Source organism: Scomber japonicus, chromosome 18 (genome assembly GCF_027409825.1).
Source record: "Scomber japonicus isolate fScoJap1 chromosome 18, fScoJap1.pri, whole genome shotgun sequence".
Lineage (NCBI taxonomy): Eukaryota > Metazoa > Chordata > Actinopteri > Scombriformes > Scombridae > Scomber > Scomber japonicus.
In genome coordinates, this window is record NC_070595.1 from 9,164,894 (window position 1) to 9,187,747 (window position 22,854).

Here is a 22,854-nt window from a genome sequence, read left to right on the forward strand (position 1 = left end):
TGAGCGGGTGTTTGTGTTTGAGCTCAGCCAGCAGCTACACACAAGACTTCAGTGGGACGAGAGGAAATCAATTTCATTTTTTTGCAAAGCGCTCCTTCATTCCTAAAGCACCTCCAATCTAAGCAGATTTCAGAGCAATATAAGCAAGAGAAAAAGATATTAGTCCTTTTATTTGTTCTCTCTTTTTTTTCTTCTAGTCTCAGGCTTTTCAAACCAGCTGAGAACGATATGAGAGAGACGCCTGATTATCTTTGGGTTTATTCATGTTTTTTACTTTGAAAGCAAAGCGAACTTTAACAGTGCTACATGTTGATTCAAGCTGAACTGCTGTGAGCTCAAAATGTCAAGTGCAGGTCTTGGCCTATATTTTACGAATGCCCACTTTGTTCTCCTCTGTCTTTTTCTTTCTCTGTGTTAAATATGACCCTGAAAGTGTGAAAACATACTTAATCTCTCTCTCAATTCAGCATTTTTAGAGAGTTCAGTAGTTCAAGAGCCAGGATATCAACTTTTAGTTGTGTTTTCGTCTTTAATGGTTGGCCTTAAACTCTTCTTTCATAGTATTAAGCCTTAAATGACAGTTCATTTGCTGAGGCACAAGCCTTCCACAGAAATCCTCCAGCTTTTGACCATATTGTGTGTGCCACTGAGAAAGATGAATAGATAGAGTGACCTCAATCCCCGGTTGCTCCCTTTCATCATGGGGGACAATAAATGTGGGACAGATCATCCTCAGTTCATCTGATGCTGAGGTTCAATGTGCTTTTCTCCCTTTTGCCTATATAGTATCAGTGCGTTTAGGGTGTATGAATTTTACCTGAAGACATCAATTGCACCTCATCATCTAGGTTGTTGCAGACTTTCATGCAAAAAAAAGAAAAAAAACTATCTATATATATATATATATATATATAGTATAGTATAGTATGATGAGAGTAAGATGAGGCCTGCAGACATATGAAACATGCCAGGTGGTGTAATGGGGAGAGAGAGGTTGAGAACATCTTGATTTGCCGTCTGGAAAACTTCAACATCGTCCGCTTTGATCAAAATAAAACAGGAACACATCAGTACTTACACAAACCATTATCCTTAACTATGGTATTTAATCTTTTGAGTGTGCATGCTGGGTTCATCAGACCATTTCAGCCCACATTTTTATGGCCTGAAGTCTCCAAACTGAGCGGTCATGTTTGCCTCATTTCAGTAAAAATGGTGAGAAATGTTGCTGCAGCAGCTTCTTCAAAATCCTGACCAATGTGTTTTATGTGTTCTCATTTTGCCATCATGAAAGTATCTCATCATAGTTGTTACAAAACCACAATGAATGAGTAATAAATAGAAGCAGCAACATTACTCATGAAATGTGGTGAATCAATGTTTGGTGGCTGTGCTACTTTCAGACCTAACAATCAGAGGTAAAGCATCTGAACGCGCATAGAAAAGGAAAAAAGCTACCATGGTGCACTTTTGAATGTACTGTAGTAAAGTTGCACATCTGTTGGGATACATAAAGACACTGATGCTTGCTTGGGTGCTTTGTAGTACGACTGCGATCACTGAAAATGAGATCTAAAGGGTCTACAATGTTTGAACCATCAGTATTTGTAAGAGGACATGTGGGACACTTTTTGTGGGAGATGTAAAGACCTGAAAGTTACAAAAAGCTTGAAATACCCAAATGCTTTCTTCACAGAGTTTCTGTTGTGCTCCTATTTTCAGAACACCAGAGTGCTGTTCAACATCCGTGTGGTGGGAGGATCGGCATTTTACAGCTACCTGTCGCCTCAGGACGGCCGGCCACTCTACCACCCTGCTGTCGACAGGTAAGGGGTGGAAAGTTAATTCTAGTAGAGGACTGAAATCACACATACACAATCATCAACAGGCTTTTGAAGCTGTTCAGGGTGCTAGAATTGATTTCCATCTACTCCTCCACAGCTCCCACTGTTCTAATACCCACACAAAGAATTGCTACTTTTTAATGCATTGCGTGTATCCTATATTTCAGTATTTCAGTGATACAATATATATATATATATATATATACACATACTGGCTTCTCCTATGCACAGTCTTGAGGGTGTTGATCGCTCTCCCTTCTGAATCCTGCAGCTTTGGGGAGCAGACACAGCTGCAGAGCCTGTTATGCCAAATAAAAGTGAAAAACAATTCATGCAAAAAAAAAAAAACTAAACAAAAAAAAAAACAAAGGTCTTCCATCCTGATGCAAGTGTGTCTGACAGGAGTATTTTTGGACACATTCCTAGAGTAGATATACAGCATATATTCAATAAGAGCAGGTAAAACACATTCCTGCAGGTGTGAACACAGTAAGCATGCAGTCCAGAGTGAATGTTATCACTGTGTGGTCGCTACATTCTTGTATTATTAGACTAAAGGATTATTAGATTCATCTAAATGTGTTCTTTTGCGTTGGTATTATGTTGAAAAATTTAAACGCAGAAATGACCCAGTTTTCCCACATACTCATTCAAATTTGATCTAATGCAATCAATTTTAATGCAATTTAAATCAGCTCTAATCTAATCTAATGAAGCCTTTCTTGAGACACTGTAGGCAGGCAGCCAGTTACTGAGGATATTTTGACATAGAAACACATATTACACACCAGTATAGTTTGTTCTATCCTGCATTTTTATAATGAATGGCACGGTGTATGCTGATATTCTGTAACGAATGCATGATATTTTTAAATTAACTAATTAAAATGTATATCATACCAACTGTAATGGTAAGCCCTGATTTTACAGCAATGACTTGTTGTCATGGAAAATCTTTAATTAAAGAAAAGTCTCAAATGCTTCTTTATTATATGCACATGGGAAGCAGTACATCGAAGAATAAACACATGATCAGTAATTTATACTTAATTAAACCTGACCTGTGCGTGACTCCTGTCTGACACCAGTTTCACTCTTCGTCAATCTCTCTTCTCCTTCTGCAACAACGACTTCTTAGGTTCGGGGTCATTATGTGTATCGTGTACTTCAAAATGAGCTTTTTTCAATTATCCTTTCATAACTGACGAGATGCTGGTTTTGCTTACACAAGACAAAGCACATGATCCGGCAAGACGTCGACTCCAGACAAAAAAATGTGATTACAGTATGAAAAGGTCATAGGTCATAACACTGGTGATTAAATGAATGACTTCATGTACATAGGTGTTTAATAAGCGTGATACACAGTCTAACAATCCTACTCGTGCTGTATAGTTTGTTAGTACATTTCCACCACAGACTGATATGTGCAGTCTTTTTATCCCTTTTTGCACATCCATGTCTGATGGCTTTCAACTTGAAAAAATGAATTGCTGTTTCAAAGGGGCATTTTGGCAAAGTCTTGAAAGGACTCCCATTTGTGTAGTTGCTAAGAACAGTTCATTCATTCGTTGAATGGTACTGATGGGGGCAAATGCCTTTTGAAATCTTTTGAAATGCAAATGTGTAGCGCACTGTATCCTAGAAACTAATGTAATGACAGTGTTTGAACTCTAATGATGCAGAAATGTGCTCTGTCCCCAAGTCAACTCACATCAAACAGCACAAGAATGTATGAGTGCTAGTATTTTAGTCTACTTTGTTCACCTTCATCAGCCTCGCTAAACTCTCTGTATCTACGTGTAATGTCACATAAATTGCTGCTCCTTATACCAGAGGAGGTAGCTTCATATTGAGTTGTGACAGTTTGCTTATTTTTCATGAGGTGTCAAGTATAAATACAGTCACATAAAGTATATCACAGTTAAAACACTGTGCTCTTTCACTTTGTATCAAATGAGTTTTCTTTGAAAGCAGATTGGAGTAATACATGCAGTGAAAGTTCTGTAAAATGCTTCCTGCAAGAATCAAAGTTGAGATTTGCTTATTGTACTTTTTCAAATTTCGCAACATTGCACAGTAGTGTGGAAATTGTAGTTTGATGAAAGAAAATCTTTCTTCAAGGTCCATTTACAGTACTAACTTTTTCTTGAACTTTCAACGTAATCTTAAAATGTAATCTGATGAAAATCCCCCACCACTCAAAATGTGAAAAAAATGAGTATTTTACATATCACTACTTCAGTTGGATGTTTGAGCTTCCCTGTGCAGATGTTTTCATACTCATCTGCTGAGGATGATTTGTGACATCACATCACCAATCATGGTCCAGTGTGAAACCTACATAATGTAGAGACTTGTTTTCAATTCTTCAATGCACATACAGTAACAATTGATGTTTGACTGAAGTTGAAGACATCTTAAATCCAGCTGTTAAACTTTGTAAATTGTAAAATAATTTGCACAGTCATAGATTGTGTCATTCTCATTGAGGGAGAAAGAGTCACATTTTAGTCGTTTACTTATAGTGTGCTAAACTCCAGTAAAATCCCTCATACTATCACACACACAATGATGAACAACCAAAACGCTAATCCAGTGTTGCCCAAAAGTGTACTTATAAAAGTATGTGTCAAGCTTCTCATGCTTCTTTAAGCACTGTGGTAATGCTGACACCCAGTGGTTAAAAAGACCCGATACACGTTCAGTCAGTGTTTCTAACAGGTCTGCTGTCATTGCATGATTCAGTAAATGTCTCATAGCTTCAATGTGCAGATTTTTTATTTTGTGTATTTTAGAGCTCTGAAGCTCTGCGGCTCAGGAGGACCTCCACACGTGAAGCTCATCATCGAGTGGGAGTACAGAATCAAAGACTGGTGAGTTTGTTTTTATATCACAGGCTGCCACCTGTCTATTATAAAACTACTCTCTGCGTGTGTTCGATAACGAAGCCCTTTGTGTCCTGCTCCACAGTCTGTTCGGTAACATTCAGGAGGAGGTGGTGAAGGATGCAGAGAGTGTGAGAAATCAGCAGCAGCAGCACGTCCAGCAGTACAGCTGTACTTTGGACGAGTGTTTCCAGCTCTACACCAAAGAGGAACAGGTAGTCAGTCTGTTATCTTAAACATGTGAGACCAGCAGCTCCATTAAGATGCTGCAGGTCAATATGAACACGTCATACATTTGGAATAAAGAAATATTTAAAGTAGCCTTCGTTTTCATCTCTGTGAAAGGTGCCATGCAGAGTTTTTGTCTACTAGTGTCACATTTATGCCAACTGCAGAGGGCAGCAGCGTATACTGGATGAAAACATATTTCTTTCCAGTCACAACTCCTCCACAGGTCCACAGGTAGTGATGTGTGTCACTCAGATACACATGTAGACACCAGAGATGATAAGTGCTTCATTTGACCGATGATGACAGTGAGAAGAAAAAATATTTTATTTTTAGATTTTTAACATTGTTCATAGTGGGCAGTAACAGGCTAAGTTGAGTAGTCTAGTGCCATCATGTGGAGTGATTGTGATTCAACACAAACAGTTTTCATGTAAGACCATTTGTTTCAGTGCTGCAAATCAAATATCAGCTGCTGTATTCAGCAGTCTGTCAATGATGGACAGTCAGCACTCTTAGTCTTAGCAGTGATGTAAATTCAATTCAATTCAGTGCTTTTATTGTTATTGCACATTCAGCAGTACAGTGAAATTATGTGTCCCCTGTGGCTAATACACATAAACAGCAACATACAATAAACATAAAACAACATACAATGATATACATAAAAGACACTATGTATAAAAAAGAAAATATAAAAACGTCAGTAATAAATATAGGAGGTAGTAATAAATAAGAGCAGTAGTCCAGGCTTAATTGCAAATACTGGCAAATCCAAGGTGCATATACAGAATGCACTATTGCACGGTTGATGAGTTTATAATTTTACTCATACAAGCCTCAAAAATCTAAATAAAGTAAAATAAATGAGGTACCTAATGACCATAGAGTGCATTAATAATGTCTCAGATGTGGTATTGCAGCTGTTGTTACGTTGTGTCACCACCCAGTGGAGCTGCAGGTGTGTGGGAGGCACTGCTGTAGGTCTGTGCAGATGCAGTTGCTGTAAATGAGCCAACTAAGCAACTTTTAGGACTAATTGAGAAGTTGCTCATAATGTATGGATTAAGATCCTTTCCACATATAAAAACAATCATGTGTTTCTGATATGCTTTTTCCACAAAAAAGTATAATTGGCACATTAAAATTCTTCAGATTAAAATGTATGTGTCTTCAGCTGTTTGCTTCCCTTTGGTGTTCACCTACTTCAGCAATTTGATTCATTTCCTTTTGAAGTCCCCCCTTCCTAAATGTCTGTTAAGAATCCCAAAGAATAAGAATGCAAATTATTAATACTGCAAATCATAAATATTGCAATGACAACATTAACATTTCTCTCACTCCTTGAAAGTGGGACATCTGAGTGGAATCTGTCACATTTGGGTACATTAGTGAGAGTGCTGTCAGAACAGGTCTGTGTGTCTTATGACCAGCTCAGGCCTGTCGAAAAAAGCCTTAAAAGATGAAGATATAATTTCATAACTGCTGTTCCTGCTTGTTTTCTTGTTTTTCCCTTTATTTTGAGGTAACCTGCCATCAAGCACCCTGGGTACAAATTGACACGTACCGCATGTGTGCACTCACTGAGCACACGCACACACTCCTTACAGAAGAAAGGATGTTCACCAAGATGAAGAGAAAATCTTCACTGTGAAGTTTAAATGACCTTGTTTAACACTCATCACTGCCCAGTATCCACAATGGAAATCAGAGAGAAGCAGGAAAAGTAAAAACATTTTAAAAAGCAGTAACCATGGCAACAGCTTCAATTTACTCCCTGTTCCAAATGAATATGCTAGGTTCAGTCATACATTATTTCCAAGAATATGATTAACTCAAATTAGAAAACAAATGAGGTTTGGCTTTTGATTTATCGGTAGCAGACAGAGAAGATTCCACCATCTGCAATTTTTTGACTGTTTTGTGTCCCTCTCACCCTGTTTCCTCTCTCCTCCCCCCTTTCAGCTTGCCCCAGATGACGCCTGGAAGTGCCCTCACTGTAAGCAGCTGCAGCAGGGTATGGTTAAGATGAGCTTGTGGACGCTGCCAGACATCCTCATCCTCCACCTGAAGCGCTTCAGGCAGGTGGGCGAGCGGAGGAACAAGCTCACGACGTTCGTACATTTCCCCATGGCGGGTCTGGATATGACCCCTCACATGGTGAACCGCAACCACGGCACCCATCAGCCCTCCCTCCAGCCGGGCTGGAAACAATCCCGGCGACCCGACCTGACTCCTCCTGACTTCTTTTACGATCTGTATGCAGTGTGCAACCACCACGGAGGAATGCACGGCGGACATTACACAGGTTTGATAACTGAAGTAAAAACATTTAAAAATATGCTTTTAATGGCCACATTGAAATGAATGAGTGGCATTTTACATTCCCTGAGTTCTCACATAAACTCTTTCCACTGTTGTTATAATGCAGCCTTCTGTAGGAACTCAGTGGACGGCCAGTGGTACAGCTATGATGACAGCAGTGCTGAGCCGGTTCCAGAGGGGGAGGTGTGCACACGAGGAGCGTACATCCTCTTCTATCAGAGAAGAAACAACATCCCCCCTTGGTCTGCCAGCTCCTCAGTCACTGGTTAGTCCTTTGAAATTCTGTGTAGCAGCTTGTTACATTGAGGTTAAAACCCCCTTTTACATCTTCATGACAGAGTATAGAAATAATGGAGGGAATGTACGAGCACCATTACACTTCACGCCATCATTACCTAGAGTTACATGTCATTTTCAGTCAGCTACAATTGTTTGGTGTTTTCACTTTGACCATTGTCAGTGCACATTTTCTGCTAATCTTCTTAGCCTGCATAGAATAAGGTTCTTAGGTTGTAGAGAAAAGCCATAACAAAAGGTCGCCATTTACAGGAGCATTATGAGGGTCTTCACAGGTGGGTAAAAATGCTGATGATTGATGATACTGTGCCTGTAGATTTCATTTTGCAGAGTGGATTGATGCACCATGGTTTGGTTGGGTAATAGATGCTGCTGTTGAATGGTTTCTTTCTCTTATTGTGTAGTTTGTTTAGATATATTAACAGCAAAGACACATTTCCATTAGGCTCCTTTTTCTTTTCTTTTGGCAGGTTCCACCAGCTCATCCACCTCTGATCACTGGCTGGTCCGGCTGACAGGGGGCAGTAAGAGAGACAGCCTGGTGTCAGCAGAACCAATCACTGGACCCCCAGGCTCCACACAGGCCCCAGAGTCCCCTGAGCTGCCAGTGTTTGGGGACGAACCCCCCAAAACAGTAGACATAAGTAAGTATCGGAAATAGCATGCTTGAATCACTTAAAATTTAATTTATAAGCAAAATAAGCAATAATGCATAAGAAATACAACTATACAACAATAATAATAACAACAATAAAAATTTCCTTTAACACTTTCTTGCAAAAAGTAAACATTTGTAGCTGGAGCCTGTACAGTAGATGTTAGCTTAGCTTAGCATAGAGACTGGAAACAGGGGAATAACTAAATCTAAACTAAATCCACCTAAAATCACCCAACACTTTCCTATGAACTGGTCCCAACCAAGAAATAGTATGGTTTTTTAATGTGAAACAGCTGGTTATGCACCAAATTGCTTCTTGGTGATAGAAGGTGGCTTTTGTTACCTTAGAGACAGAGCCAGGCTGTTTTCACCTGCTTCCAGTGTTTATGCTAAGCTAAGTCTCTAAATGTTTACTTTTGCAACAAAGTGAATTAAAATCATGCTCATGTATTTAATGTGTCTGCATCCCAATATTTCACTGGCTATCCACAAGAAGTTGACTTTCCAACATAGTATTTCTAGTAGAAGCAGCTAATGTATCATGTATTTTTCTCTAGATGGATTTCAAGCCAAGCCGTTTGTTCGTGGCACTCAAGGCAGAAGTGTGAGCATGAGATCACCAACAAAGCCCAAAGAGACTTTGAGCAAAGTTTTGCCACTGCGGTGGTCCTTTGGCTCCAAGGACCGCATTAAACACCCAGCCCAGACCCAGCCTGGAGAGCTGGTGGAGTATCTGGAGTCCGGGCGCAGGCCACGATGTACCAAAGACCCTATCATAAAACTGGTGGCCACCCCACCACAGAGGAATGCCCAGGGAAGAGCCTTTGAAGTAGGACAGGACTGCAGCTCACCAAGTGGTAGCAGCCTCAGTTGTACAGACAAACTCAGCTCGGACACTTGTTACTCCCCCAAAATACCAGAGGGACAGAGCAGACGATTTGCGGAGAAGAGCATCAGCAGCAATGTCCAAGGCAGGGATGACAGTTCTCTGAGGCAGAGGTCATCTAAGAGATCTAGGCAGGACCAGGGCAGGACCCTGGACCTGCAGCTCCAGAGAGGGACTATTCTAGGAGGTCATATCAGCCACAGTGCACCTCCAAGCAGAGACTCCACACTGAGAAGAGCCAAGGTGCAGACAGGGGGGAGTTCCAGGGCACAAAAAGACCTGCTACAGACGGTCCTTCAACCCGAGGACAGGAGGGGTCAAAAGGGTCAGGAGGGCAGGAGCCACGAAAGTCTCTTGTCATTTTTCAAAACTGGTTTCATGAAAAAAGACATTCAGAGGTCACCAATCAAGGGGCAGGAGAGGCGTACGAACGGCCACGGACAACTGGGAAAGCTAGCGTGCAGTAATTTGGCCAAAATGTCCCTTTCTAATGGCACGCTTACCACAGTAGCACTAGAGGATAAGAGGGCCAACATCACCCCCAACTGCGACAGCCAAAACGGCAAAGTGCAGCTGGTGAACGGAAAGGGCGGCAGTCACGAGCCTGTAGACATTAAGCGTGCACACAGCTCCAGCAACATCCAGACTAAGCTGGATTTGACGTTTCGTAGGTGTGCGTCTCTACAGAGGAACGGCGATATCGCGGCCCATCCAGCCCACCGCATCCTGCTGTCAGACAGGCCCAGCTACGCCACTCTGCAGCGGACACGATACAGTACCACCTCCCTGGGTAGGCACAGACCTGTCCCCTGGTCCTGTTTTTGAGGCAGGCTAAGCTAGGTCACTCAACAGAGGCCTTTTCTGTTTGCCTGATGACAAGAAAGCACAAATTAAAGCAAATTAAAGCAAATTAAAGCAAATTAAAGCGCTAAGAAACAAAATTCTGGTGTCAGAAAATATATGACACATTCACTCTGTGTCTACTATACAGAAACATAATTAAAAGGTCAACAGGATTTAATTGGGAATCTTCTGTGCAGCTGGAATAAGTCATATATTAATTAACTGTGATATGAGTTCAGTCTTACAGAATTACAGCCAGTTCTCATTTCCCAAAGTGTAAACCTAAGCCTGTTTTATTATTCATTCATAATTCATTATTCATATATCCTTACGTTAATCATTTTGCTTCAGTGAGTGGTTACCATGTGATTGATGGCTGTGTTATTTGTTTTTCTTTTCACCATAAGTGCCTCTGTGACAGCCCAGAATGACTGTTGAACCTTAGGACCTCTCTACTGATCTCTACACGTGGCACCCAGAGAAGCGAGAAGCTGAAGGCAGGATGCGTCGCCGGAAAGAAAGACAGAAAGTAAACCTTCTCTCTCCCATCCATAGTACTGTTATAAGTTCTTACCTGTGTGTGTCTTAAACTAAATCTATGCAGAGTTGAATTACCGAGGAGAGACACTGCTGTAACATGATGTGATTTTGCTTCCCGAGTTTGTTTCGCAAAGCGGTCTACTGTCGATACATGAGCTAATGAGATCAATATTTGAAAAGTAGAGGCTGATTTGGTGGAATAGCATGTTTTTTAGTCCATTATGAGAGATAAAGGTAGAGTTTCATGCCTTTAATTGCTTACAACCAATATAAAGGTAGGAAATCAACCTAAAAGTTGAGTTGAGTAAAAGATGTATAGTGGAATTTACAGATAATGGGCTAAAACATGTTCTTAAACACTGCAAAAAAAAGAAGTACTAACTGCACTGTAAATTGGCTGCTATAACAACATGCATCATTTGCTTTGCCATTTATTATCATTTTCTGGTTATATTATCATTGCACTTTTATATTTTGCTACATGACCCAAGATTATATGTCTTTTGATATGCATTTCTAATTTAGGAATGATTACACTGTACCAAAACTGGCAAAAAAAAAAAAAGCGGGAGTTTTTTTATGTGTTCCAGGTAGATAGACAATTAATTTACAATGTGTGAAAATAGATGACTAGTGTGGGAAGAGGTTTGTGGGTGTAGAGGTTAAATATGTAAGGGGAATATACAGTGAACGCTTCGCCTGGTTTTTCAAAATGGAAATGTGGGCTTGTGGAAACCGCTTCCCCTTAAAATGACTTTGATATTTTGGTTTCAGCTTTGTTCTGTGTGGGGGTGATAAACAGTTGCATTAGAAAACAACAGGTAGGGTTATTCTGACAAAAAAATGTATTAATTTACCAGCCCATTAGCTTGCAGTGCAGTGAAATAGAGTCTCTTATTGATGCTGGATTTTTAAATTGTCCTGATAAAATATTGTCAGGAGCAGACACAAAAGCAAAGCTCAGTTTGAAGCAGTTTTCTTATCTTGGATTGAACAGAAGTTGCACACCGTGTGCAAACACACAATATTATTTCTCCACAGTCACAGGGATGTGACGAGTCCCACAGGTAATCATGTTTTGTCACATTCACACAAACTTTCATAAAGTATTCACCGTTCAGAGAGTCAGCAGTTGAAAGTCCCTGCGGCATATCTGATATATATTTAATTCACAGTCATCATCAGTCATAATCACGATTTCTGTATCTGCACTGCGTTTAATTTTTCTGCTGGAGGAGGAAGAGGAGCAAAAATCAGAGGAGCAAAACATCTCAAATTCCCCACTGAGACCTGGAGGAATTAATGCTCCTTAATTCCAACTTGATTTGTTATTTGTTTCTATTTTTGAATTTGCCAGTCAACTTTTTGTAGATGCTCTTTTGTTAACTTATGCATTGTAAATGTATCACTGGGGATTATTAGGGAATGTAAGTGTCCGTGCTCTTCATGAGAGAAGACTCAATATTGGTTGCCTACACTGTAATCGTGGTCCATGTTGTTGTGTCATTTAACATTACAGTTTAACAACTCTTTACCAAAATGAAATGATAAATGAAGGATGTTTCTGAGACATTATTTGGGAAATATGGCTAGATTATATTTTATTAACTTTTTTAAAAGTCTACATTTTGTACCTGATGTGTAATTATGTAATTTAAGTACCAGATTAAAGCATTAGTAACTATATGTTTGAGGTTACTGTTTAAGGTAAGATTGATACAGTATGTTGAAGTGGGGTTGAATTGGACACAACACACACAAGTCTCTGTACTGGACTGTCTATAATGTCTGCTTAATGTACTGCAAGTTTTATGGATTGCAAATTAAACACAGCTTTTCTCACAAATGAATGAAGCGTAGCTGATTGATTTCTGACAGGAGTTTCCAGCTCGAGTTCAACTTATGTCTCGCTCACATCAGAAAGCTGTGCTATTTTTGAAGACTCCTGGCAGGTGTGATTGTTCTGAGTGAATTGGGTGCTGTGCTGAAGTCTCCAGGCAACGGCTTGTTTCCCTGAAATACAGCAAAGTGAGGTTTTTTTAAGTGCAGTAAATGAAAGTTGTGTATTCAATGTTCAAAAAGAACATTGTTAAGAGCACTTAAATGGATTTCAAGTTTTAGAGATAGACCCTGAAGTGTTTCACACCAAATTTGTTGCTTTGTTAACCTTGAAACACTTTTTCAGTCATGCTGGTTGCATGGCTCCAGTGATATCTGACTGTCACTCTGTCGCTCTGTCCACACTTCTGTGCAGACCGAAATATTTCAACAAAAATGGGTTCATCATAATATTTTGAACAGACATTTATGACCTCCAAAGGATCGACACTACTGACTGGATGGATTGTCTTGAAATTTAGTGTACATTTTCATGGTGGCTGGAGAATAAATCCCACTGACTTTGGTGAAACCTTGACTTTTACTGCCCATGTCTGTCGTTTTCTGACTCTAGTGTCACCATGAGGTTCAATTTTCAGCTTGTCCAATACTTGTAATGGTTTATCACCAAATTCCTGGAAAACCAATCATCATTCCCATCAGCCTCAACTGTACTTTGTGTTTAGCGCCAATTAGCAAATGTTAACACGCTAACACTAAACTTAAATGATGAACATAGTAAACATTACATCCACTTAGCACCAGCATGTTAGCATTGTCATTGGGAACATGTTTGCTGACGTCAAAGGAGCTGATGTAGCTGCTAGCATGGCTTCAGATTTCCTAGTCTTGTTTCTGCCTCATGGTTGCCTTACTTCCTACCTAATGTTACCACAAGCACATTTAATCTATTTACATTATCTTTCTATAGAGACCTATAAAACTTTAATGAGGCCAACCTGCTGCCAAGTGATTAGCTACTTGGGCCATACTAAACAGCATAAATTGGCAAATTGCACAGTGTCAATGTGTCAGAATGTTGATAATTCAATCAAAATGAATAGTTAATTGTTAAGGAATAGATGTTCACTGTCAAATTGTTTCCCTACTGCAGTTACTAGCAGCTGCGGTGTGTTTTTCCTCTTTAGCAACCAACTGGCAGAGGATAGAAATTAGTGCGGTGTTGTGTTGTGTCATTATTTTAATTGTCTCAATTTATTTTATGAGCTCCCAAATCGATCACCATGATGACGTCAAAACATATTACACTAAGCTTTATATTCTCACATTCAGTGTATTCAGTGTACTGCAGATCATGAACATCAACAGCACATCAGCAGTTTCTGCACAGAATGCATATTGAGTGATTGGTCCAGTGTACTCAAGCCAAACCATTAAGCTTATAAGAGGCTCAGTATGTCATTTAATCAGACTATAATGTCAGCCATTACATGACATCAGGGGGTCTCTGCACTTGTTATTTACTCGGTTGCTTATTTCTCACACAAACAAAAGAAGAGGTTATTTTAAAAGAAGATCCTTAATATGCAAATTTATGCTGCAAGGTGCACCAAATCTAATCACATAATTTTCTCCATAAGGAAAACCTGCTGTGCAAGTGAAACGTTCAACCTGTTCTTAGGTTATTGTGTTCTCATAACACGGATGCAGGTAGAAATAACATAATGCAGAAGGTCCCATATATTGTTACAGCATGGCTATGTACATATTTGTTTTGGTAAGTCGTAAAAGGAAGTACAGGCTATGAAACTTTTATAGTCACAATTCTCCTGCAGGTGCTCCAGACTCCCAGGAGGAAGCAGATAGTGCTGCTGTTGCTGCTTTAATGTTGAATAAAAACTGCTTTCAGGACCTTTCAGAAAAATGGGACCTAACAAAAGAAGAGTGTGTGCTAGAGCAACATATTCATCATTTCATGTCAGTGGAGAAAGCAGTCGATTTGTTGCTGAAAATGCCTCTCCCTTGTTGACTATTTGGACAATTTAATGACATAAGATTCACTTTCATGCAGCAGTGTGAAACGTTGACTTCACCACACGTGTCATTCCTGTTAACTTCCAGAATCCCATTTCTCAGTACTACTGCCACTTTAATCTCTGCTTTCCTTTTTCTTCTCTGCATTGTAATGCCTTTCTCAATTATTCCATGTAACCGTGATGGATCAATGGAAAATTCACTGTTTCTCCAAATGTATGACGAAATAACCCAATTAACATATTCCACGTGCCAATGCATGACTTAAGCGGAAAACTGAGGATATCTATAGCTAATAATGAATGCATCACGTGCATTGCAAATCACTATGTAGGTTTTAATCAGCCTGTATGTAGCTGATACCACTTCCGGGCAACTTGTGCAGAATAATAATTTTAGTTTTATGTTATCGCTGCAGATGAGTTGATGCTGATAAGTAACCCTATCTATGTGATCTCCATTGAGATGAGATCTCAACCACTGCATTGATCATTGGACTTCCAACAACATAAACAATCACATCAGTGATGCATATGGATGAGGGTTTGGTTGTGCTCTTAAATATTTAGAAGGGTATAAAAGGTTTTTGAAGATGTATTTAAAGATTTCTTTGTGTTTCTATTTTCCTTATTCAGTAATACCTGATCTGCTCATTGTGGAAAAGTCTTCTACAAAACACGGCAAGTTTTTAAAAATGACAGTTTATAGAAGTCAAATTAGGACCTATTTATAGAGCAGAGTCACAGATGTATACTGAAATCTGTAATGACACTGTAACTTCAGTCGCATTGTTTAGTTTTCCTGTTGAAAGTCTTTGTGTTACCTTGGATTTTTGTTTGTGTGTCTGTGATCCATAAATCAATCATATAATATTATTTGTGTGTAAAACCACCTAAAAGTTTGAGTTTAAAGGAATAGTTCAACATTTTGCAACATACGCTTAGTCACTGTCTCTTGTTAAGAGTTTAATGAGAAGATTGACACAGTGTCCATGTTTGTAGGATCAATAGGGTAATACAAGAACTGGATCAACTTATAAAATCTTGTCTGTTTAATCTGTAATGTGCCAGAGTCTATTGTGTTATAGCCTATCAACATATGAGGAGTTTAATTTTTTTCTTAATTAAATAATGCCTCATGTTACATGAAGGATACAATACAATACAATACAAGCAACTTTATTAATCCCACTGGGGGCAATTTGTTTGGAGCAGCTTATTACACACACAAACAACAAAATAACATAAAAACATACGAATACATAATACACAGCGGGAAGCTATGTGTGCAATAAAGGAGACAGAAAGAAGATAAAACTCTTCTGTTTCTAGTGTTTTGTTGTTGTTTATAATGTCAGGGTTGGAGTTCATCATTTACTCGTCAAAATAACATGGTGGAAGCACATCAGTGGTATGATTATTGTCAGCATGATACAACAGTTCTCAGGGTCTGGGTTTTTTTTTAGAACTGGAGACTGGTCTACACCTTTTGGACCAAACTCATTATAAAAAGTGTAATTGCTGTGTTTGCTCATGCCGAGATCTGTTGTGTTGGCTGGTGTTTGTTGTTGTATTTGTCCTGAGGCCATTACTGTTGTTGCCGCTTTGTCACCATCACCAAAGGATGTCAAAATCAGAGGGAAGGCGGACACCTGCTTGTGTTTCCTATTAGTATGATGTCCTTGCATCTATTTCAATCAGCTTTAACAGGCATCTAAACCTTCAGGTGAAATGCCATCCTTAGGCTTTATTGTTTTTTAAATTGTTTTTTCTAATGTCCTCTTCATAAAGAAAACATGTCTTTGCTTAATGTTTTTTATTTCTCACCATGGGGACGACTATGGGTAATGGCATGTCTATGGGGGGTGTGCAACATTGTGCAGGACTAATTTTATGTTTATTGATCATCTGGGATGTGTTCAAATGTGTTGTTTTGGGGGGGTTTTTTCAAAAGGAAATTGGACATAAAAATTGACAATCCTGTGGAGAAATCAGCAAAGAAAGTAAATTGTGCAAAGCTTGACTGCAGTCAGAAACTACCGCTCAATGCTCATAGAACAAGAGAAAATTGCATAAACTGATGGAAGTGAAACTCATAGTGGTGCCAAGAAAAATTTTGAAAATCGAATTTGGGGAGTTAGTAAAATATATATTTCAAATCATTAACAGGTAGATGCCTATGATCATTTAACCTCCACCAGTGTCTTTGTCTTTGCTAACCTTCCTAATGCAGAAAAGTGAATTTATGTTTCTCTGTCGTTTATGTGCTGTAAATCCACAGTGCATTATTTATAGCAGACTTTCTGTATTTTTTAAAACCTGAGATTTTCTAAAAAGCACATCTACATCAGTGCCTTGGGCTTTTCTGCTAGGTTTTAAACTTTTATTATGTGTCTTCATGTGCCGTGAACATTAAAGCTCTGCTCAGCGACTGTTTGACGACTTAGGCTTCTGTTCATTGTGCTCAACATGAACATCAGCATTTGCAGATTCAGAGGTGGAAGTTTCAGGACTTTGCACAGTGAGAGTCCCTGACATTTATGTACAATTCTGTCAAAACCCTACATTTATATTATGTTCATTGTAAGCTGTGGTATAGAAGAACTCATACCATACCATTTTGCATTGAATGTAAGGTGTAAAGAAACTAAAATGTAAAAAGACTCCAGCTATAAAAGTAAGAATGACACACATCGACAAACATTAACCTATGTTGCTATTGACGTCAAGCATTTTTATGATCAGGGTTTCCTTGACCTATCACTACATTTGCTTCAAGGTAATCTCACACAGTAAATAATTGCTTTTCTATCTCACTCTCCTAGGCCTGAAGGAAAAATCATTGACCAGAAATATCTGTCAACAGATATGTCTGGTTGAAATGTTTCCGGCTTGATATACAACCTTGAATACAGTTGAATGGAGATATTTCAGTGGAATGTAACACTTTATTGACACAAAGTTACAAAGCAATTGTTGATCTTACAAAGAATCCATGTCATTCTAGAGATTGGCAGCCAAAATCGATAATACATATATACACCATGAAAATATACATGATACATGTTTGTACAGTATGTATGTATGTATACAGACGGGGGACAAATTAAAGGAGAAAACGACACAGGTCTGAATGCTTGATCCCTAGAGTGAGGGGATAATGGCTCTGTTATGCTTTGGGGGGCATCTTGCTGGCATGGGTTGGGTCCACTTGTCTCCTTAGAGGGAAGAATCACTCAAATCAATACAGAAGTTGTTCTGAGTAATCACCTTTATCCTATGATGAAACATTTCTATCCTGATGGGAGTGGTTTCTTCCAGGATTACAATGCCCTCATCTTACTTATGTGTTAGGCAGTGCTCTCCACCACCATCATCAAAACACCAAATGAGGGAATATCTTTCTGGAAAGATTGTGTTCATCCCTCCAGTAGAGTTCAAAGACTGTAAAATCACTACCAAGTCGCACTGAAACTGATCTGGAGGCAAACCGTGGTCCAATACCTTACTAAGACTCTGTAGGTTTTTCCTTTAATTTGTCACCCATCTGTCATGCTGTGTGTATGTAATTATATATCTATGTGTGTATATATGTGTTTGTGTTGTGTAAAGTTTATAACACACACACATCTATATATTGAATTCCATTAACTTGACTTCTTATGTACTTTATATTCATTTTGTTTGCTGCATTGCTGTAACATGCAAATTTGCCCAGGGGGGGGGGGACCCTCTGAGGATCAATAAAGTCTTCTCTTATCTTAAGCATGAACCTTTTAATTAAGAGTGAACTGATTCTGACCTCCTGATTAAACAAGTCCTTCAGGTTGGAGCATGGTAAACACAGTCTCCTGTGTCTCTCTCCAGAAGTATAATTAACCAGTAAAGAGGGTACAGAGCAGAGTACAATATTATAATATACATATGATACACAATACATATCTGCAGATAAATAACTGTGTCACAGCATCACATGCCAAACAGACACATATGTATAGTAAAAAATCACTATGAGCAATGTGACCAATCAGACTGGCTTTGATATTTACATAAAAGCAGATCCTATAGACTGTCACCTACAGAAAAAAAATCAGCGTATAAATTGCAGTCATTATGTAATGCAGACTTTTTCTCATCACTAGCAAGTGTGCAATCTGTCTTCACTTAGTCAGTAATTTGGTTTAAAAAACACACCGGTCACATGGTGTGTAAGGAGCTGCGATTCCTCTGAGGGCCACTAGCAGAGCTCTTACACTCTGTAATTATTAAACTCTCAGTAATTACTACATGCACCGCCCGCAGCTGTGTGTGCTCGCTTTAATGGCATGCCACTGCTGAATACAACTGTTTTGACATTTCCGATGTGTTAATATGCAAGCAATGACTCGGCAAACAGCCTGTTAACAGGAACAGTTTGTTTTATGCAACAATAAAAGCCAATTATTTACAACATTTGAAAAAGCTGCAGCACTATAAATATGCAATAAATGCCACGCACATGGAGTGTATTAATGTCAGCTGTTTCTGACAATTTCCACAATGAAATACAAGACTACTACAGATAATGTGTTTGCTGTACTGGCTATTAGTGGTGTGGTTATCTAATAACTGTTCAACTGTATGATAGACAAACATAATGACGTGCGCAGTACATTCTGTAATCTGATAGTACTGTGTGCAGCTAAACAAATAAGGATCATGAAAATGCAAATGTCTAGGTGTAAACCAAGGTTGCACACTTGTAATCGTGCATGATGGTGATTTGGACTAACTCTGCTCTAGCTTGTAATTACTATAATTAGCTTGTAGTTTTACAGTTTTGCTCAGTCATTTTGGTACATTTCTCAAATCAGTATTGAAATTCTCAACTTTTTCTCTCAACTACTTGTTCAACCTCCATACCATCTAGTCACTTGTGCACATTATAAAATCAATTTCTCATTCTTTTGAACAAATTGCAACATTATTATACAATTTCCTGCTGTTTCCCTCACTATCAATTGCTTATGTCATGTAAATCAGTTGTCATAATCTGTCAGGTATACAGTTTATACATACTTTTTGTCCTGTATTGGTGGATTATTCTCAGGTGAATCCTGTCTTTCACTGATGAAGGAGAATGTGTGAAGCATTAGATTAATCAATGATGAACCAGCTCTCTAAAAGACCTCAAAGGTGCATCTCATGAACCTTCAATTGGTCAGTATATAGACAGAGCACAACACAGTGTTACGATTACTGACGATGGATGGACAACAAGGAAATAAACAGGGTAAACAGCTGGGAAGAAGAGGAGTGAGGCAGCTTGGAGAAGGGAAAGGGGGGCGAAACAAAGAAGGAAGCCTTTGCAGGTATTACATTGTGTAGTCTGTTTCAAAACATGTTCTTACTGTTTTACAAGTGTAAGCAACTATAAAGTCTATATTCAGCCATGGCTGTTTCAAATGTAAATCAAGAATATGCATAAAAACAAAATTATACAGAGATATGAGAATGATTAAACATGATGTTAGCCTACATTGAACACTGCTTTAAGTAGTCACTCATTATGCTCTCTTGCAATTTAGTCTGTAATTTGCACTTCATTGTTGAAAATTGTTGACCTGGTTCTCTGTAGCTGCTGAGACCAAACATGTCACATACCAGAAACAACATGTCATTTAATGTTCCTGTTTTTCTCTTTTTGATTAAATAATGAGTACAGATCACTATTACTCACATTAAACATGCCTTTAAATTTCATTTCAAATGACATGACTACTTTTTATGTACTGTTTAGTTCAAATATCCATCTTCTTCTTGTCTTTATGTAAACAGAGAAAATAGTAACAGTCAGTATTGGCAGATTGGCAGTTTGTTGCTGATAGTGGTTGGCAGTTATGACCAGTAGACTGTCCATCTCAGTGCACAGCCACAGTGACAGGCAGCATGTTTTGCAGTAGTTCCCTCGATGACTGCAAGTGAGATGGATGAGAGCTTTCTGGTGCCATCCTCAGACTCATGCTGCCATCAGCTAGAGCAGGGGCAACTCTGAAGACCTTGTGGGACGGCCGAATGGCTATAATGAACTGCCTCTTGAATGTTTCACTTAATATAATGTAGATAAATGGATTAATGCAGCTATTGGCATAGCCCATGCTGATTGCAATGTTGTAGGCATACAAGAAAGCAAAGGAAGGTCGCTGTACTCCCAGGTGGGCCAACTGTAAGATGTAGTAAGGGGCCCAGCAAATGAAGAAGGCCAGGCATATGGCCACTGCCATGCGGGTCACCTTCCGTGTGCGCATCCTCAGGCTGCGCTGGGGCAGTGGAGCCACTGTTGCTGACATGTTTTGAAGAATCTTGAAAAAGACCCCGCAGATGACCATCAAAGGTAGAGCAAAGGCCAAGAAGAATTGGTAGAGGGTGAACCAGTATGTATCTGTGGCTGGGTTAGGCAGCAGAAGGGCACATCCAACTGCTCCATCCTTGAGATGCATGAGTCCTGTGTACATCCAGACAGGAGTGATAGAGACCAGAGAGAACACCCACACCAGCGCTACTGCTGCCCCTGCCATGAAGGGGGTCCGAACATGCTTGAAGCGGATGGGATGGACAGTGGCCAGGTAGCGATCCAGAGTCATCACAGTCAGGATGTAGGTACTGACAATCTGGCTGTTGGAGTCAAGTGCTGTCAGCATTGTGCACATGGTGGCTCCAAAGCACCAGGAGCCATTGCCCACAAGCTGGTGAATTAGGAAAGGCATGCCAAGGAGAAAGAGGAGGTCTGCAATGGACAAACTGAAGATAAATATATCTGGTACTGTTTGCTGGGAGCAGAACTTGGTCTTCTTCACAATGGTGTAGATAACAATGCAGTTTCCAAGGATCCCAAAGAAACAGATGACACCATAGATGCTTGGCATGAGCACATTGTGGTACTGCTCATAATCTGTCCGAAAGGACACAAACAGAATGCTATTTGTCAGATATAACAGATATATTGATGTCTTCGATTGCTCTCCATGAATAATTTTATATTGAAGCCAGTGGATATTGGGGGGGTAAAGATCATAATGACAACTGATCAATTCTGAATGTACATTAATATCAAATATGAATGACTAAAAAAAGTTCACAACAACACATTACCTGATGTGTCTGACTTATTTTTAATGATTCTTTTACAGCTTTGACATGATACTAACATCGTGTACTCAGTGCAAATTCAAGTATACTCGTCTAACACTCAATTTGAAAAAAAAAAATGAAAAAATGAAAGAGGAAAAAACAACTTACCTTCTTTTACATTCTTGGGTGAAATGATGGGTGAAAAAGATGAATTTGAAATATAGGCAAAGTCCATCCCAGATCGATTTTGATAGTGTTACTCTGAAACAATGTGCTGCGAATAATAATCTAATCTAGCCTACATAATCAATTTCAAAATAAAGTGCAATTAGAAAAACGGTCCCATAAGAAAAACAGCATCAAATGATTAGAAAACTTCAGATCGATCAAAAAAAAAAAGAAGAAGCTTATTTCAATTAACAATTAAACGAACCTTTAAAAGAGTCATAACACACATGTCACTCACTATCAGTCCGAAAACTGGCTGCACATGCTCCTCTATGACTTGACTAGGCTAAAAGAGGCAGTACATGCGCTCCAAGTCAAGCACGCAGTGATATTTTGTCGTGCGTTAGTTTTCATTCCCTGAGGACAAAGGTAGCGCTTCGTATTGTCTGTCAGTGTAGCAGGTAATGGATAATAGTTTGTTAGTTAGTTAGTTTGATTTACACTTTTGTTTAATTGAGACATGTTGTTATATATCCTTTTTATATTTAATCGGAACTTTTGACATAATTTGCAGCTTTGCTTGAACAGTAGAGCAAGTTACAGTCATCCTCTCTATGTAGCATTTTAAACGCTGTTGCCACAATGTTAAATATATCCACTAGATGGCAGTATTGTCAAGGTATTTGTCTCCGTTGTCACACACATACCGGACAACATTACAGTAAAAGCAGATGTCCTAAAAAAATGAATAAACAAACACAGAGCAGATATCCCACACATTGGCCAAATGCCAAATAATGGGCTATGTACTGTACTGGAGTAAAGGTGAAGAAAGTGTGAAGAAAAGTTATTTGGAATACTTTTGTGTGTGTGTTTGTGTGTGTGTGTGTGTGTGTCTTTGGTTGCTTTGCATATGACATATCCAGGCACACATCTTTTGATAGCATGTGATTTTTTTGTAATGAGAAGAACCAGCAGAGTCTCTGATGAACAAAGCAAAGCCTTTTTTATTCAGAATTCATCCAGCCAGCACACTTTTTCTGACTGAAGTCACTTAAACCTCATTGCGTCATTGAGAAGTAAGCAGCATATCAGCACATTCATCAGGCATTGTGCTTCACCTGGCTCACTGTCAGGCATTGCCCTGTCTATTTTTATCACCTGCACACTAAAGTCAGTTATTATAGCCTATAGG

At 39.1% G+C, this 22,854-nt stretch overlaps 2 protein-coding genes across 3 annotated transcripts in view; one reads left to right on the forward strand and one right to left on the reverse strand.

Annotated features, from left to right (window-relative positions):
* Nucleotides 1-11,124, forward strand: part of usp43b (ubiquitin specific peptidase 43b) — a 64,213-nt gene extending 53,089 nt beyond the window's left edge. The window contains exons 9-16 of one of the 2 annotated variants that reach the window (XM_053338231.1): nt 1,723-1,826; nt 4,643-4,720; nt 4,818-4,947; nt 6,926-7,268; nt 7,392-7,550; nt 8,053-8,226; nt 8,798-9,916; nt 10,377-11,124. In XM_053338231.1, the coding sequence (XP_053194206.1) occupies nt 1,723-1,826; nt 4,643-4,720; nt 4,818-4,947; nt 6,926-7,268; nt 7,392-7,550; nt 8,053-8,226; nt 8,798-9,916; nt 10,377-10,387 (2,118 nt within the window). In that variant the 3' untranslated portion in view covers nt 10,388-11,124. Of the gene's footprint in view, nt 1-1,722; nt 1,827-4,642; nt 4,721-4,817; nt 4,948-6,925; nt 7,269-7,391; nt 7,551-8,052; nt 8,227-8,797; nt 9,952-10,376 lie in introns of those variants that run through there. The other variant, XM_053338230.1, reaches the window with a different exon arrangement.
* Nucleotides 11,125-20,281: 9,157 nt separating this feature from the next.
* Nucleotides 20,282-21,307, reverse strand: mchr1b (melanin-concentrating hormone receptor 1b). The gene has a single exon (XM_053338720.1). It carries the CDS (start codon nt 21,284-21,286, stop codon nt 20,282-20,284), a length of 1,005 nt encoding a protein of 334 aa, XP_053194695.1. The 5' UTR covers nt 21,287-21,307.
* Nucleotides 21,308-22,854: the final 1,547 nt, after the last annotated feature.

Coding starts and splice junctions, on each gene's coding strand:
- mchr1b (XM_053338720.1), bottom strand. CDS start 21,286: ATGCCAAGCATCTATGGTGTCATCTGTTTCTTTGGGATCCTTGGAAAC.